At 42.6% G+C, this 19,061-nt stretch overlaps 1 protein-coding gene across 2 annotated transcripts in view; it reads left to right on the top strand.

The window, feature by feature from the left end:
* Positions 1–13,008: 13,008 nt before the first annotated feature.
* The window catches only part of LOC105485606 (olfactomedin 4), a 74,229-nt gene continuing 68,176 nt past the window's right edge, over positions 13,009–19,061 (top strand). Inside the window, exon 1 of one of the 2 annotated variants that reach the window (XM_071081271.1) lies at positions 13,009–13,095. In XM_071081271.1, the coding sequence (XP_070937372.1) occupies positions 13,024–13,095 (72 nt within the window). In that variant the 5' untranslated portion in view covers positions 13,009–13,023. Of the gene's footprint in view, positions 13,096–15,138; positions 15,171–19,061 lie in introns of those variants that run through there. The other variant, XM_071081274.1, reaches the window with a different exon arrangement.

Genomic DNA, 19,061 nt, shown 5'->3' with positions numbered 1-19,061 from the left:
AATGTGAAACGCTTGGTCCTGAGATGCTCAAAGAATAGATAGGTACCATAATCCATGCCATCTCTACTTCCCCTCATGGTTCTAAGGGAGTGTGAGCATCAAGGCTGGGTTTAGTGTCCTTTCTGCCACATCACTTTCTCCTTTGGTTTTCCTTATGTCAGTGTTCTTTATTTGCTGATCTGTTTATGTCAGGAACTAGGGAGCTATCTTGAACACCTCTCCTTTGCCTCCCTTTTCCTAATCATGTTCCCAAATCCAGTCATTGCCAAGTCTAAGTCTAGATTATTCTCTCTCTCTCCCTCTTTCTCCTTCTCCTCCTCCCCCTTCTTTCTCTGTCTTCTCTCTCCGCTACTCCCCCAACCCTGCAGTCCAGGTTTCTGCTATCTCTTTCCTGAACCACTATCCTATTCTCCCCAAGAAAATAGAGGGCATGGTTTCAGAGCTTCCTACACTGAAATAGTTTTCTCTTCATTTTTCCTTCTTTTCTCTCCCATTTCTCAGAACAGACACACCCCACACTCTTTCCCTTAACTTCTTGTTCCCTCCTTGTTTGCCCTGCCTAGGATTGCCTGACAGAATACAGCACACTTGGTTAAATTAGGATTTCAGACAAATAGTGAGCAACTTTTTAACTATGTCCCAAATATTGCACAGAGCTAAAAATTATTCATTGTTTATCTGAAATTCTAATTTAACTGAGTGTCTTGTATTATAGTTTTATTTTCAAAATCTGATAAACTTATCCTTATTGCTTTAAAAGTTTCTCTTTCTCTCCTTCTGCTGGGTGCTCCCATGCAGCTTTGACATTTTTGCAAGCTACTGCCACTGAAAAACTCTTGGACGCTAGCAAATCATTCCCTTGATTCTGTTCTTCAAGCTAGTACCCTACCTCTATAACCTGCCCTTGATTCTTCTTTACTTGTCTTTCATTCTTTTCGTCTTTGCAATACGATTTCCAGTTTCACCACTTGACACTCTTCTTAAATATCACAAATGCTTTCCAAATTGCTTCTTTAGAAATCTTCATATCCAATTAAACTTTTCATCTGGGTGTCCCACAGATGTTTCCTCTCACATACTCTGTGCTCTCAAATGTCCAGAGTTAACTTTTAATTGCTCTCACAATTTCTCCCTCTTTCTGCTCCAATTGTTGTAATTTTAGAGTATCTACATAGATCTAGTTGCCTAGGTTACAACCCATGAAGTTATATTCAACTCTTTCCTTTTATTTATCATCCCTAATACATTCGATTACAGGGTTTTATGACTTTTGTCTCTAGAATAAACTTTTCTCAGTATTGTCCTTTTTTTAAACCTCCCTGTCCCTACATTAGGTTAGGTTTCCATCATTTCTCATTGGATTAGTACCATTTTCAGGTCAAAAGGGATGCAACATTTTGTGTGCTTGATGGATATGCCAAATTAACCTCAGAGATTATACCAAATTTCATTCTTGTCAATAATGGATTGTTAATTTTAAGGAATCCTTCCCAAAACTAACTATTGTCTTCAAAAACACAGCAATCCTTTAGGTAAATATTTCATTTTGAAGTTCTAATCACATTACTAATAAGGTTGAACAATTTTTAGCCTCCGTATCTTTATGCAAGTTAAAACTGGATCTAAGTCGCCTGCTTAAAATCTTTCATGGCTTCCCATTGCCATGAGATGAGATCTGAAATCCTTGGAATGACAGTTAACGCTTTTCACTATCTGGCCCCCAATATTTTTTCAAATTATATTTCACACTGTCACCCTCCCCTCCTCCATGGAGTAATAGGGAGTGCAGAAGGAGGGTTAGATGGTGAATTCTTTGAGGTCAGCAGCTGTGCCTTTTCTCTCTCCTACTACTGTAATCCCAGCTCTAGCACATAATAGGTGCTTAGTGAGTAGAAAGGTGATGAGTGAGAATGAGTGAATGGGAATGAAGGCTTTAGTGGAGAGAAAGGCAAAGAGGAATTAGGGACAAGAAATAGCATCAGGTGGTAGATGGTGGTGGATGGTGTGCCAGAGACATCCAGGGCTTATGGTTCCAAAGTGATTGTCCTCCATAATGTCATACATCCATGGAGTCTAGGATATAAAAGTAGATCATTTAGGATAAATCACAAAAATGTACACACAACTGTACATGTTGTTAATCTTGGGCAATGTATCTGGAAAAGTGAAGAAGTCATTTTCTTGAGACTACAACAGCAATCCCTGTACCAGTAATCTTAAGACAGGACTTTTGTAGCTGCCTGCAACCCCGCCCCTACTTTCTGAGCTCCAAACCTAGTAGTTCCTTGGTAGGGATTTGCCGACTTTCCTACACCTTCACCCAAAAGGCAGCAGCCAGGCACCAGAGCTTTGCACAGCTCCAGTTACTTGGCCTCTCCTTGAGTTTCCCCTCTTTTTATTTTATTTTATTTTATTTTATTTTTTTTGAGATGGAGTCTCGCTCTGTCGCCCAGGCTGGAGTGCAGTGGCCGGATTTCAGCTCACTGCAAGCTCTGACTCCCGGGTTTACGCCATTCTCCTGCCTCAGCCTCCCGAGTAGCTGGGACTACAGGCGCCCGCCACCTCGCCCGGCTAATTTTTTGTATTTTTTTAGTAGAGACGGGGTTTCACCGTATTAGCCAGGATGGTCTCGATCTCCTGACCTCGTGATCCGCCCGTCTCAGCCTCCCAAAGTGCTGGGATTACAGGCTTGAGCCACCGTGCCCGGCCTGAGTTTCCCCTCTTTACCCGGGTCCCTGGACAGCTCCCTTTCTGTCAGCACCGCCGGTAGAGGGCAGCTCCAGCACCGTCCCTGCTGCGCCCTCTAGTGGCCGTTAGGATGTTGCATAACCTGAGAAACAGCTTTCCAGCTGTCTCACTTTCGGTAAGTTCTTACTCATAAGTGGGAGCTAAGCTATGAGGACACAAAGGCGTAAGAATGATATAATGGACTTTGGGGACTCGGTTGTAGGGGGGAAAGTTTGGAGGCGGGTGAAGAATAAAAGACTACATTGGGTACAGTGTACACTGCTCAGGTGATGGGTGCACCAAAATCTCAGAAATCACTAACGAATTTATCTGGCCAGGCGCGGTGGCTCACGCCTGTAATCCCAGTACTTTGGGAGACCGAGGCGGGCGGATCACAAGGTCAGGAGATCGAGACCATCCTGTCCAACATGATGAAACCCTGTCTCTACTAAAAATACAAAAATTAGCTGGGCGTGGTGATGCATGCCTGTAATCTCAGCTACTTGGGAGGGTGAGGCAGGAGAATCGCTTGAACCCGGGAGGCGGAGGTTGCAGTGAGCTGAGATTGTGCCACTGCACTCCAGACTGGTGACAGAGTGAGACTCTGTCTCTCAAACAAACAAACAAACAAAAAAAGTATACATGTAACCAAAACCCACCTGTATCTTAAGAACTATTGAAATACAAATAAAAATTTAAAAAAAGAAATCTGGAAACAACCTGTGTTATCCTACAATATCACAAGGCACTAACTGTGCCCATCTATTCTCTAAGGCAAGGCTGTTATTCCACACATGGCTCAGGCAGAGTTTGAATCCATTGTGGAGGGGGCTTGGCAACAGCTCCAAATCTCCCCACTCTTGTCGTAGGGCGCAGAGACTCATCTGTGTATTGAGTTCCAGGAACATCTTTACATAACCCCAGTGTTCCATAAAGGCGATGTGCAAATTCAGCTCCAATAATGACTCGGAGTTCTGTGGATGATTTATAACCTATGTGATGAGACCACCAATTGGTGTTATGATGTTGTGTATTTTGATTAATTGCAATACAGGGCAACACATAGAAATTCAGAATGGTAGGACTGCCACAGACAATCTTGATCTTAAAATAAAGAGCAGTGTGAAGAAGCCATCTAGCCTGTAACCTTTGTATTCAGATGCTGCTCCCATTTTTTAGGCTGACTGACTCCTCCCGGCTCATGCTCATTTTACTTAGGGGAGAAAACAACCCTCAGATACTAGAGAGTCTTTCCCTAAACTCCCAGCCTCACTGCAGCACAGCCCATGCTCCAGCTGTCAGTCTGATGCTCAAGTTGTCATTTCCTTCCTGCTGCTCCTTTCCCCAGAGTCTGATGGAGTCTCCTTGAGGCAGCTGAAGGAGTGACAGATAGACATGTTGTATAGCGGGGCCGTTTGCGACAGCCGCGTGAGGTGTGGAAAATGTGATTTATAGGTATTTTTTTCCCCAGGGGAAAATGGATTTCATTATTTTCCACCTCAGGTAAGGGGCAAACCTCTGGGCTTGACCTTGGAAGGTTGTGCAGCTAGAATAGTGCTGGCTGAAACGCTGATATAAAGGAAAACCTCATTAAATCAATATTGGTTATTCAAAATCATGCTTGATTGGAGGCAACTGCTTTTCCTCAGCAGCCTGATGCCCCATTCTTTCTTGAGCAAAAATATGAGATACTCTGAAGTGAGTTAAGCTGGTTAAGTTTTTTTTCTGGTCCTTCGAGTTTCAAATTAATACAGTTTTATTATGTTTCAAATGGAAGACAGTTCTAAAACACCAAGTCCAATATTGATTATAATCTACCACTATCACATGTATGTTTATTAACAAAAATCCTGTCTGTTTCCATAAAAAAGTCATGCATTTTCTCTTCCCATTTATGTAGGTGCAGAATGGCTGCTTATTGGAATAAATAAGCTGTGGGTCCCTAGGCAAATCGAAGTTATGTAAATAAACAGCCAATGGCTAATTATCCATGGCAGTGAGCTACTGGGACAGCTGATGGATAAATTCTGTTGTCAATCTTAAAGTCTCCTAGCCAGAGTGAGGCCAGGCTGAAGGAACTGGGAGAAGGTGTGAGGTCCCAGGTGACCTTCGACAATTTTATGCTCCATCTTCTCACCAAATCAAATCAGTGGTGGCAGACATTATCAGTGATCATTTGGGTTTTCATTAAAGGACATTGACGTGTCTCAGAAGAGATTAGGCAGTCAATTAGAGGCCTGGTTCATCTGCAAAATATTAAGTAGCAGGTGTATGTTTATCTTCATGATCACCCCAGAAAGTCCTGATTGTGCCCACAGTGTACAAATTACCAGAATGTTGGGTACTCTGAGGCCTTCAGAGGCAGTACTATATATTTGTATGTTTGCTATCCATTGACTAAAGAGTTTTTAAGATTTAATTGAGGCAGGGCATTGGATTGAATATCTCCTTCATATCATCCCTTCCTTCTTTCCCTTGCTTCTCCCCCTGGTTGAAGCCAGGGTAGCGGCTATTGTTTATGTCTTTATTTATATCTTTATTTTTTTTGGAGACAGGGTCTCATTCTGTTGCCCAGGCTGGAATTCAGTGGCACAATCATGGCTCTCTGTAGCCTTGACCTCCTGTGTTCAAGCGATTATCCCATCTTAGCCTCCCTAGTAGCTGGGATCATGGGTGTACAACACCATGACCAGTTAATTAAATTTTTTTTTTTTTTTTTTGGTAGTGACAAGGTCTCACTATGTTGCCCAGGTTGGTTTTGAATTCCTGGGCTCAAGTGATCTCCTTGCTTTGGCCACCCATGTCAGTGTGGCCTTGGAGACAACCATGCAAGCCTATTTTAAGAAAACCTGCTGCATAAAAGATGGAATTTATAAAACCAGGAAATGAGGGCATGGCCACTTATTTGACAAAAGGATTCTTTCTGGATTCCTGTAAACTATGGACTTTCCTGAAAGTATTTTTAGTGTTTTTCAATCTGCTCACTATTCTTTTTAGGTGCTTCTCTATGGAGTGGCCAAGGATGCTCTTAGGTGGCACAGAGGAACACTTGGATTGGAAAAGTTTGGGGAACATTAACACAGCCAGGAGGCCTGTAATCCAGGGTGGCTGGTTTGGAAGAGCAACTGAGGACGTTCTGCAAATTAGACATTTCTCTTTTATCTACCCTTTGCCCTCATTAATTTTCCCCAATGCATTGTTTTCCCAGGATTGCAATGAAATGAACCTTGTTCATGATTTGTCTAGTCATAATTAGAGTCTTCCTTTCTCTTGTTAGACAGTAATGCCAATAATGACTCCAAACATTTTGTCTCCTTTTAGAAAGGCACAGAGCCAAAATCATTATATCTGTGAGTTGATGTCAGATTTATAATGCAGAGATGCAAGCTTCACACACCATATGTATGCCAAATTTTTATTAAGCCTTTGGAAGTTTTAAACTGTGCATTAAGAAGAGATCCTGTTGTTTTTTTTTTTTTCCTGATGATTTTTTTGGTCTTATTTATTTGTGCTGAAAAGCCAGAGCTTTCTGTTTACCATGACTCATTTTTAGAGGAGGTGAGTGGGAGGAAAGAGAGATTCAGGGAAGAGGAGTGGTAATGTGAAAAGTGAAGAGGAAAGATGGGTAGGGAAGGGTCTAGGGAGAATTGTAAAGGGAGAGAAGGGAAAGCTTAAGGGAGGAAGGAGGAGAGACCTAGGAACAAAGACAAGAGGTGGTGTGGGTGTGTATATGTGTGTGGTGTGTGTGTGTAGGGAAAACTTGACTTGATTGACTTGTTTTGGCCAGTTACCTTCACCTGTGCTCATACTCAGATATGCCAGAGAGAATAGTTTAAAAATAGACTGAATTTATCACATGTGGCTGAGCAGATTGTTCCCAAGGGAGTGTTTTCCTGGGCCCAAATTGTAGGATCCCAACCATTTTGCACTGCAGAAGAGGTAATTTACTTCACACAAGTGAGCCCTTGGCTTCCCAGGAGAGTATTTCTTCCTTTCTGGCTCACGACAGAATGGGGTCCAATATTCCCAGCCTTGTTGGTGGGAATTACAAACCCATAAACCAAGGAAGAGAGATAATGAATGGATCTTGATATTACTTGGATGTGAGAAAGACAGCACCATCTTTCCTAGACTCTTGACTTGGGCACCCTAGCCCACTCCCACAGGACAGCTCAAAAAATTTTTAGGAAATTGCGCATGAAAGTCACACATTTATTTTTTCAGCATTGGCAATGATGATTATTTAAGTGTTTAATCACCCAGTGTTCACCCCAAAGTGCAAAATTCTCAATTCCCTCCCGAGGCACTGAGAAAATAGGTTTGGGGTCTGACGAGCTGCCTGCTGCTGGCTCCCCTGTTTTCTGGCATCAAGGTTTCTCAATAGCGGACTCAACAGTTGCATTTTCTTTTTTTCTTTTCTTTTCTTTTTTTTGAGACAACGTCTCACTCTGTCACCAGGCTGGAGGCGCAATCTCGGCTCACCGCAACCTCCACCTCCTGGGTTCAAGTGATTCTCGTGCCTCAGCCTCCCTAGTAGCTGAGACTACAAGCACGTGCCACCACACCCAGCTAATTTTTGTATTTTTAGTAGAGATGGGGTTTCACCATGTTGGCCAGGATGGTCTCGATCTCTTGACCTCATGATCGGCCCTCCTTCACCTCTCAAAGTGCTAGGACTACATGCATGAGCCACTGCGCCCAGCCAACAGTTGCATTTTTCACCTGGTTTGCTATCAGAAAACCAGGCAGCAGATAACTGTATTTCATGAATTGATGGTGAAGGTACTCAGTTCCAGCCAAGGTCCAGAGGCTGATAATGTTCAACCAGGAGAAATGGTTTGTGTGAGAGAATTCATTTCCAGGTGCTCATTTTTACTGGAGGAAAGAATCTCACTTGGATTTCTTTGTATTCTTTTGCAACATGCAACCAGAAGGTTCAGAATCCTCAGCCACTCTGGGGACCCTTGCTGAATTGGTATGACTGCAAAACTTCCCGGAAGACTAGGGGCTCCGGCTTTTAGGAGGATTCTCAATTTTCATGGATCTCCTCAAACCTGCTGGGAAAGACAATAAAAGTAGATGCCTGCAAATATCCTCCTTGATGGGCAGCAAATGTGCTGGGACCTTGCCACCTGGTCGTATTGGACAAGGAAATGAATGTCACCCTCCAATCATACCTAGGTTGCTCCTGCCTCTGTCTGGAGCAAATCAAGGTGCTTCCCCAGAAGTGTTCCAGCTGCCCCATGTGTGCCAGGCTTAGCCATCTAACATGTATAAATATCCAACATTCATCCCTCCGTATTATAGATCAACATTGTGGTCTATAATTATGTACCCACCAGGATGACTCTCCTGTTTTCTGGGATTCCTGTTTTGATCATTTTCCAGTGGAATTTGAGGAAGAGAGAAAGGAGAGATCTAGACTCCCCTCCTTGCTCTAGAAAAAAAAAAAAAAATGCACCAAGACAGGGTGAGAATGAAGGCAAACCTGTGAAGTCTGTGAATCTGTGAATGCCGTTCCACCAACTTGGAACACCCTCCTGTCTCCTATCAGTACCTGTTTACCTCAATTTTATTCATTTGTCAAGACTCATTAAGTCTCATCTGCTTCATGAAGGCTTTCCCATCTCTGTGTTCTCTCCCTCTCCTAGTCTCTTATGGTACCTACAATCTGTACCAGAATCTAATGTGAATCCAGACCATGTCTTGTATTTCTTCTCTCCTCCCTGCCTCCTTCCTGTGCCCCACACAGTGCTGGTCCATAATCAGCTTCAAGTAGTGTTTGTTGATCGACAAACTAAGATGAGCTCATTCTCCTTTCTGTAGCATGAAACTGGAGCCATAGAAGTCATATTGCATGTCTCATGTGCAAGACTATCCCAGTGGATTCCTGGGTCTGGACTTTCATTACAGGGCAATCTTAAGGGCAAAAGAATCTTCCCCTATCCCCATCCCTCTTTTATTCTCTCTACTATTATTTTATATAGACCAGGTCAAGATAAAATGATGGTGACATGGGAAGGGCAGGGCCCCAGGCAGGGGGAAGGTCACCAAAGGTGAAGCTTGAGACAGTGTGTGGGGTCCAACTTGTTGAGCTTCCTGATCGTAGGGAGTGTGTGAATGTTTCTTGGGATCAGGCTTTTCAGAGGTTACTCGTCAGTCCTCCCAGAGACCTCTAAACAAATAGTGTGATTACAATGAGAACCTGAATTGAACACCAGAAGGACAAAGAGCAGGGGCAGCCACTCTGCTATTAAGATTGGTGACGGTGGGCTGGTCATGGAAAGATTCACAGGGGAGGAGACCTTTAAACTGGGTTGCAAGACTGTGTCAGTCATGGTCCTTTAGCCCCATCCATAGGAAGGGCTCGTAAAAGTCCTACAGAAGGATGTCCTGGTTCCAGGGCCCTGGATAGTGGCACACATGGGTACCTGTAGCACAAGTGCCCTCTCCTGGGCTGCCACAGACCCAGTAGCTTGGAGCAAGGCGGTGGGGTGCTCTGGTGATTCTGCCATCCCGTTCCCCAGATACACAGAGCTGCCTCAGAAAGAATCTTCCAGCTGCCTTGCCTGGGGACAAGGATAGCCAAGGCTGGCTGCTGGTGTTGCCGTGAATCTCACAGCTTTCTCCAACGGTGGGGAAACAGACATTTGCTCTGGAGATTGAGCTCAAACTGGAAGTGGTGGGGACTGAAGGCTCAATCCCAGAGCACTATTGTCAGGGATGTCTGTCAGAGTGAAGATCCAAGTAGGCCACCCCTCTCTGGGAGTCGTCAAGTCACTGCTCATCAAGCCCATGAGTGGGGAACAGCTTAGTGCTGAGAGGCAGTGGCAGCGTGATAAGAACCATGCACATCACCATTAATTTAAACAATTAGAACGTGGCTCCTGTTCGGATGCTTGCCAAGCCTCGTGTTTTTCAATGCCACTGCCAGCATTTGCTGGGAACCTGTTCGCTTTGGCAGCTCTGGGTAACAGTTTGGCCCCAGAAAGCTTTGTTTAAAATGAAATGATCTGAATTGAAACCAAGGAGAGGTGCTTTGCTGTGGTGCAATCACAGGCTGCCTTCTGTCTTTGGACATTATTGAGTGAAAAGGCACCAGAAAGCTCAGGAGTCACAACTGCCATGCTGCGGGCTCCAATGGAGGCCCCGAGGGACATGCAGTGGGACTGCATGACATGCCGGAAGCATTGCTGTACAATTTTTCTCTATGGTGTGGCGTTCTGAGCAGTTTGAAGGTTGATTATTACTGACCCATCCATCCATTCACTTGAAAATATTTATTGAACATTTCAGATGTGCAAGGCAGGTCTACAAATGTAGCTTGTGTTCCCCGGGGTTCGCAGTCCAATCATAACCACTGATACCTGAGCAGTGGATTGAATGACTAGTGTGGATCTGGTTTGGTCTAAGAGAATGACCAAAATAATGAATTTAGTAATTTGATCACTCTGTCAATCATTCTTTCATTTATGTGATTTAACCTACATTCATTAAGTGATTTCTGATTGCCAAGGAAGTGTGTTGACTTTTTTTTTTTTTTTTTTTTTTTTGAGGCACTCAGCTTTTCATGGAGGTGGCAGATGCATCCCTATGGAAACAGTGTGATTTCAATGAAGACACCCTGTGAATGCCTGGAGGGCTCAGAGCAGTCAACTTGGCTTTTAGGTTTGGTGGCAGGCAACTGGGTCATGGAGGCTTCACAAGGGCAGGAGGCATTAGAGTTGGGCCTTGAGAGAGGAGAATTGTCAGACAAAGAAGAGAAGAGGGAGTGAAAGCCAGAGGGAAGGTGATCTAGGGCAGAGGCCCTAGCATGGGCAAAGGCACAGAGAGGCGACAATGCTGGGCACACGGTGTGGCCAGAGTTGACATGGGCAAGTGGAGCTATGAGCTAGCCCTTATTTCTTGGGGTTCTGTCTGTAAATGTTGAATTAGTATGCTGCTGAAATGAAATCTTAGAAGATTCAAAATTCTACAATCTGACTTTGAACTGAAGCACTAAAAATGTAGGCAAGACACAGCCAAACATTCAAAATGCAAATTTGCCTTCATGTTTCAAACTGGAAGCCTAAATTAATGTTGTTTGTTTTTCTAAATCCTCTACTTGTTATTGAGAAAAGCCTCCAAATTTCCCGGAAAGGTGATCATAGTAAGAATGTCACGGATATACTTTAAAAACATCTGCTTCATTCTGCATTTAGTTCTGAGGGTAAAAGCAGTTTGCCTATAGGCGAGGAATTCGGGATGAAGGAAATGTTTTTATTGGCTGGGTCACCAGGCCTGCTAATTCCAATTCTGAGAAGAGGATTTTTAATGAGAGCGATTGCTATTCTGGATTTCTAGAAGGTAAAATTTCAGGGACAATCTGTATGCTTTAACAAATTATGCTATTATGGACAAAGCTAGAATTGCTTCTAATCATTTCACAAGGGACATTTTAAAAGTTGCAGACAATTTTGCTATTTTGTCAGTGTGGGTAGGACCCATTTAAACTTTCCAGCTGCATTAATTTTTAATTTAAATTTAATGAAATTAATTCAAATTAAGAAGGTGACCATTATCAATTTCGTTTCCTATTAGTTTCTTAATGCTTTGGCAAATTGCATTCTAAACTTCTCCTTCAATGAGCTGGATACATATTCATGGGTTTCCTAAGAAAAGATGAATTTGATCTTGATATGCTAATCCCATAGCCATGGCAGCAATCAAGGAGCAGCTAGGGAGAGAAGTGCATTCTGGTATTAATTATGAATCAGGCATTAAGAACTGGTAAATAATTAAAGCTTCATGTGTCACAACACAAGTTAAGCATCAGTGTGTTTTTCCATTACCAAATGCATTTTTGGGGCTACTTCTAGTCCCGTTTCGATACTGCCTGAACATAAAATGAAATGTAGATCGGTAACTCTCATTCGTAGTAAACTCATAGTATAAGTTTTGAACTTACTGAACTGCTGATATAAAAATAAATTTCATTTCAGAAGCAGAGGCCCAGTATTTCTGGGAGATTTTGGGTCATCAACCTTCCCCACTACTCCTGAATTTTTTTAGTCTTTGCAGAGCCTGTGCAGAATAATCACGTATCAGGCAGGAGGTTGAAATAGATGTTCTTGAGGGTTTTGCTACTCAAAGTGTGATCCACAGACCAGCAGCATATGCATTACCTGGGAGCCAGTTAAAAATGCAGACTCTCAGGCCCATCCAGACCCACTGAATCAGAATCCGCATTTAAGCAAGTTTTCCAGATGATTTGTTTGTACAGCAAAGTTTGAGAAGCTCTGCTAAGGTACCTTTCCTCTTGGGAAACTGGTGACTTTCCAACTTCCTGTGTTTCTTCTTCTACACTGGAAAGGAGACCAAGTTCTACTTTGTCCCTCCCAGTATTCTAAATGACCACAGCTGTCCCCATCAGGCTGTGAGGGGGTGGATACCACTGAAGCCCATCTGAATGCCTCCAGGATGCTAGAAGCACTGGTCTTGGATTTGAATCCTGTATCTGATCTTTACGATCCTAAGCAAGTTACCAATCTCTTGGAGGCTCAGCTCCAGTGAGAGTAGCACTGCCTGTCTCAGAGGGCTGCACTCAGGGGTAAATGAAACAACGTATATAGGAAATGATGCCTGTTAACACTCTGCAAATGGCAGCCCTGATAGTGATGATGGTGATGATGATGATGATGGCAGTGAGGAAAAAGTAACTTCTAAAAGGATGAATTGACAACCAGGAAAGAGATGATTAGCTCATTGGACAATGAAAAGAAGCTTTAAAACGAATCATAGGCTACTGCAGTGGCTCATACCTGTAATCTTAGTCCTTTGGGAGGTTGAGGTGAAGGATTGCTTGAGGCCAGGAGTTTGAGACCAGCCTGGCCAACATAGCAAGACCTCATCTCTACAAAATATAAATATTAAAAAAATTAGCTGGGCATGGTGGCACACACCTGCAGTCCCAGCTGCTCAGGAGGCTGAGGTGGGAGGATCACTTGAGAGGAGTTCAAGGCTGCAGTGAACTATGATAGCACCACTGTACTCCAGCCTGGGCAACAGAGTGAGGTTCTGCCAAAAAAAAAAAAAAAAAAAAAGTAATTATAGACTCTGCATCATGACGGTTTCTGCCTGACAGCCTAGAGTGAAAGTTAAGGAGAGGTTTTATTTTGGCACGGGTTTTGGAAGAAGAGGAGTAGTATTCTCAGAGAGTGAAACTTACCCGGAAAAGCAAAAGAGAGTTTAAAGGGAAATCCCAGTGCTATCTCTATTTTGACCTCTTCACTCTGTTTTGACTTTCTCCATATCACAATGCTGTACCAGTTCTACCAAGTACACGTTTGTCCCTTCATGAGGATATCACACTTTCCTCTGGAGGAAAAAGTAAGTACCATTTTTGCTTTTTCTGAAGTTTAAATGAATGAGGAAGGACAATTGAATGTTTGAAGTACCGAAGTCTAAAACCTTAATTTAAAAATTTCAACTTTATGAAGTTTACTTAAAATGGTTGTTCTCAGTGAATCCTATTATGCCCCCAAACACAGTGACTACGCATTATGGAGTTCAGCTTCTCTCTTGTTTTCCACCTTACAGAATCTTTCTTCAGTTCCCCTCAGCCACTCTTATTCCCAAGAAGTATGAAAATGGTATTTATTATAATAACAAATGTTGGCCTCTTCAAAGATAGAACCAGCTGTTCGTAGGATGGGGTTAAGGAGACCAGATGCTAAGGAATGTTTTCATTGTCTTTTCAAAATGCTGAGGGAAAAGGAGAATGAGCAGGCTTTGGTATTTCCCATTAGCAGCTGCAGGTCACAAGGTCACGGGCTCTGGCCCTGCAGGAACATAGGAATACCAAATATGAAGGACTCCTTCTTCCTTATTCTTTATAAGGCACACTGTGGAATTACCCATTATGGCCATGAATTGCCACTTTATTTTCAAAGCCATGAAAGACAAGAAAAGCCAAATATTAAAAAAAAAATCCTCATCTTAAATCTTTTCAATTTTTAAGTCTGTAAATATAGGGGTCAGGACAAGAGGCCTTTCTTTTAAAATATACCTTATGTCAGGTTGTGCCATTGTGTAATATTTAGCAAGCAATATTTCTCTCATTTGGGAGGTAAAGGGTTTTTACCAGCTCCACTCACAAAGCAATTTATGGCCACATGCTGAAATTTATTAGAATTAGGTCTTCAACTTTCCGTTTACATCTTGGGCACCGAGTTTGATTGGGTGTTGATTGGGTGTTGATTGGTTCTGAGGCCTTGCACTTGGTTCCAAAGTTGGCTGCTTGCAGAACCTATGAGGTGGGAGGAAGGGTGAGAGGATGAGGGGAGTTGCTAAGGTCTGACCTCAGAAATTTTCTCGACTGGAATTAATTTCTCTCTTCTGTCTTCTGGAGCACTGCATACCTCACTTTAGGCACATGTCGGGCGTGCCTAGTACTGTGTATTGTCCTCATTTGGGGACCTGAGAGGCAGCTCAGCAACGTGGCAAAGTCGTTAAGGACTTGGACTTGGAAGCCAACCACCTGTGCTTTTATCCTGCCTCTGCCACCAATTATCCGTGGAAGCCTAGGCAAGATATTCTCTGCTTCGGTCCCCTTATTTGCAAAATGTAGATGGTAGTAGTACCTTCCTTATAGGGTCATAGCGAAAATTCAGTGGTTGAGTTAATACATGCAATGCAATTGAAACAGTGCCTGGCAAATAGTAATTGGTGTATTTGCTTGCTATTTCTCATCCCAGCTGCCTGACCCTGAGCTCAGGGAAAGAATTCATCCTTATATTTTCATAGTGTCAGATGTAGTGCCATTCTGTAGTACACATTTACTCATTCCACAGATACTTATTACATGCCTACAGTGGGCCAGGCCCTGACTGGCAGACATGATTGCTATGAAATGTATGGCCTCGCTGGAGAGATTGGCAAGTATTACAATACTTCTAACTGGGGAAGTGTGGGATGTAATGGAGTATGTATCAGGGATGCTTCCCTTGAACCTATGGGGGGCAGGCTAGGTTTCCTGGAAGGAAGTGATACATCAGCAAGGTCTGGGATGAGCAGGTAAAGGGCAGAGAGAGTTCTGGGTGAAGAGAAGTGCCTGTTGAGAAGGTGTCCTGTGGATAACTCAAATGAGTGAGGGAATGAAAATAAATTTTGGTCAGCTTTTGAGAATATGAGGGAATCCTAACGTCCTCTTAAATTGTTTTGGTTGAATGAGGAATGCCTGGGCACTCCTGACAGTCATGTTTTAATTTCCTGAGTAAGGATGAATGATGGAAGAGGGCCACCTGGAAGACCTCCTGGAGCAAAGGGCTTTGTGCTGAAATCAGGACTTGGACACATCCATGTGCTTTCTGAAGCACATTGCTTCCTTAATTGTTTTCTCATACAATAGTTTCTTTTTATCTTCAGGGAATATGTTCCAAGACCCCCAGTGGATGCCTGAGACTGTGAGTAGTACCAAAGCTATAAATACTATATTTTTTCAATCTGATAACCATGGCAGCTACTAAGTGACTAATGGGCAGCTAGTGTATACAGCATAGAAATACTGGACAAAGGGATGATTCATGTTCCAGGCTGGATGGAGCGAGATGGCATAAGATTTCATCATGAGACTCAGAATGATGAGCAAGGTAAAACTTATGCATTGTTTACTTCTGGAATTTTCCATTTAATATTTTCAGACTGTGGTTGACTATGGGTAGCCGCAACTTTGGAAAGCAAAACCGTAGAGAAGAAGGGACTGCTGTACGTACATTTTATTGCCCTCTCGTTCGGAATCTTGCAATGTCTCTAGCAACTTACCCTGATGGTATTGGCAGGCATTTTGACTGCGGATGAACAAAAAGTTTATTGCAAAGAAAACATAGATCAAGCTTCCTTCCTTGCCTGCCAAGAATCTAACATTTTGAAACTCTGCTATCTTTGAAGGGGGTTTTGTTCCTATCTGGGTTGCTGTGACTGCCCTTCCACACCATCTTTGAAGGGAATTTGTTCCTAACTGGGTTGCTGTGGCCACCCCTCCATTCCATCTTTGAAGGGGGTTTTGTTCCTATCTGGGTTGCTGTGGCCACCCCTCCATTCCATCTTTGAAGGGGGTTTTGTTCCTATCTGGGTTGCTGTGGCCACCTCTCCACTCCCAAAGAGACTCATCCTTATCCTTTTCTATCTTCCTTGCCATGTATCCATAGGACAAAGCTGACTTTTGAACTGGAAAACAGTGGGTGTAACTTAAAATAAGACAGGTTAGTCATTTAAAAGCTACAGAGACTGAGCAAAACTTTCCAAACTCTTATTAGGTCCCCTCTTTGGGAAGCTTTGGCATTGGGCAGAGGTGAGCCACTGCCTCCCTTTCCTTTGAGAAGAATGGAAGTAGCCCTTGTCAATACATAGCACCTTTCTCTGAAGATAAATCCCTGATTGAGTTGGAAGCCTGACTGCTTTTCCTGCCCCTTCATAGCAGGGTCCCTTTGACTCTCAGTAACCTTTTCAGCATTTCACTCAACATGATCAGTAGCTTTCCATTAATGCTTCTGGGCCCAGAGGAAGCAGAATAGATGAGAGAAGGCAAGTGGGTTGATAAATACCTTAGAATCACCCAAAGGTAAATGGTTTTTCGTATATAGAATCCAAGAGAGAGATTCACTCTAAATGCATACCTTTCCCCAAGACAGGTGAGTGACTGCATTGCTCTCTGGAGGGGGCTGAATTGGCCATCAGCATCTTAAGAATGAGCCTATCTTTGCTTTCCCTTCCACAAAGAAGGAAATGTTCTTAGGACAAATCTTTCCTAGGATAACTTTCTAGAACAATTGAACATATCCAGTGACTTTACCAAAAAAGCCTATGTTTTTGTTTTTTCTGGTGAGTTTATCATTCTGCAAAATGTGGGAGCTAGCACTGGATTATATAGTAATTTCTCATGAGAAGACAGCAGCAACATTAGGTAAGTGGCAGGGTTTATGTGCCAGCCTCTTTGCTGTGCCAGCTTGTGTGTTTCACATTTGGACAATGTCCTCAGAGTTGTCTAGCTCATGTACAGAGTGGGCACACAGTTATGGAAATACAGCAGAGCAGCCACTCTTAGAGACCTGGGGCTGAGAAAATCCCACCAGATAGAAGAGCAACCGGAGTGTGGAATCCCATGGCTCTCACTGAAAATGGAAATGGTCATATTATTATTCTCTAGCTGGGGACCCACATGGGCTGATTTCTAGAGCAGGGTTTTCAAACAGCCTTTTATGGACCCATGCTTCCTTTCTTCTAGTCCCATTGTATCTCCCTAATAAAACCATGATCACCTATTATTGCTTATTTATTGATTGATATGCTGCAGCTTATAAGATTATATAGCCCTTGCATTGTAATAGTCTCTCTTAAAATAGCATTCATTCAAAAATGATCAAAGTACAGTTGATCCTTGAACAACATGGGTTGGAGCTGCCTGGGTTCACTTATATGTGAATTTTCTCCCCGCTCTGCCATCTCCAAGGCAGCAAGAACAATTCTTTCTCTTCCTCCTCCGATTATTCAATGGAAGATGATGAGGATGGAGATCTTTGTGATGATCCACTTTCACTTAATGAACAGTAAATATATTTTCCTCTTCCTTATGATTTTCTTATGAAAATGATAATTTTCTTTTCTACAGCTTACTTTATTGTAAGACTACAGTATATGATACAAATAACATATAAAATATGTGTTAATCAACATTTATGTTATCAGTAAGGCATCTGGTCAATAGTAGGCTATTAGTAATTACATTTTGGGGAGTCAAAAGTTATAAGCAGTGAATTTTTGACTGTTCAGAGTATCAGTGCTCCTAACTCCCATATTTATTATTCAAGGGTCAACTGTAATAGATGAATATCATAAAAAACATCAAACACTGCAAAGTGTACAAGGCAGTGGGAGCTGCCCACTCGCAGTCATCTCAGTCCCACCCCACAGAGGCAACCACTTTGAATTTTTTTTTTTTTTTTTGACACAGAGTCTCGCTCTGTTGCCCAGGCTGGAGTGTAGCGCCATGATCTTGGCTCCTTTGTAGCCTCTGCCCTCTGGGTTCAAGCAATTCTCTTGCCTTAGCCTCTCAAGTAGCTGGGATTACAGGTGTCCCTCCACCCCCCGCCCAGCTAATTTTTGTACTTTTAGTAGAGATGGGGTTTCACCATGTTGGCCAGGCTGGTCTTGAACTCCTGACCTCAAGTGATCCACCCCCCTTGGCTTCCCAAACTGCTGTGATTATAGGCATGAGCTACCATGCCCGGCCTGAAATTTTTCTAGCTGTTTCTGTGTATGGTTATTGTTATTTATTGGTCTATCAACTTCAGAAATTATTTATTCTCTTTCTGCTGTGATCATTTACCACTTATACTCTACTCCCCGATCCTTCTCTCTCCATTCTTTGAAAAGAGCTTTTTTCGTGTTATAGTAATGAAGTGATTACATTATTATGAGTATTTGAATATCTTATACTTCAGAGTCAAGTATGATTACGTTTTCTTTCTTAGACAGCTGTTGTTTTTTCCTCATGTTTCCAATTGGCTTTGTTTCTTCCTGTGCACTGTTTGCTCTTAACACATTCTATATTATTCCAAATCTTTAAGGATATATCAAGCCCAGAAATCCCCTAATTCCTTCCTCCTTCCTGTCTTCCGTGTGACTTTTTTCTTTGTTGACTAATTCACCACGTAACAGCAAGATCCTTGACGGGAACATTGTATCTATTCATCTGTATATATCTCTTGTCTGTCACCTTGTCTGACACATACTGGACATTCATTAAATATCTGATGAATGTGTGAATGACTATACTTCTGTGGAGTGTTGAACAAATGAATTTAGGCTTTATGTGCTTGAGATGAATTACTTTCAGATGTTAAGTATGATAATACAAAATCTACTGAATTAGTCTGTTCTCACACTGCTAATAAAGAGATACCCAAGACTGAGTAATTTATAAAAGAAAGATGTTTAAGGGACTCGCAGTTTCACATGATTGGGATGCCTCATAATCATGACAGAAGGCAAAGGAGGAGCAAAGGCATGTCCTACATGGTGGCAGGCAAGAGAGCATATGCAGGGGAACTGCCTTTTATAAACCATCAGATCTCATGAGACTTATTCACTATCATGAGAACAGCAAGGGAAAACCTGCCCCCATGATTCAATTACCTCCCACTTGGTCCCTCCCATGACATATGGGAAATATGGGAGCTACAATTCAAGATGAGATTTGGGTGGGGACACAGCCAAACCATATCATCCACCAATTTTAAATGCACCAATTTTTTGCCATTATTTTTACTTTTTATTCTTGAGTTCACCATGTAAAT

Source organism: Macaca nemestrina, chromosome 16 (genome assembly GCF_043159975.1).
Source record: "Macaca nemestrina isolate mMacNem1 chromosome 16, mMacNem.hap1, whole genome shotgun sequence".
In the NCBI taxonomy this organism is placed as follows: Eukaryota; Metazoa; Chordata; class Mammalia; order Primates; family Cercopithecidae; genus Macaca; species Macaca nemestrina.
This window is presented reverse-complemented; position numbering and strand designations above follow the sequence as displayed.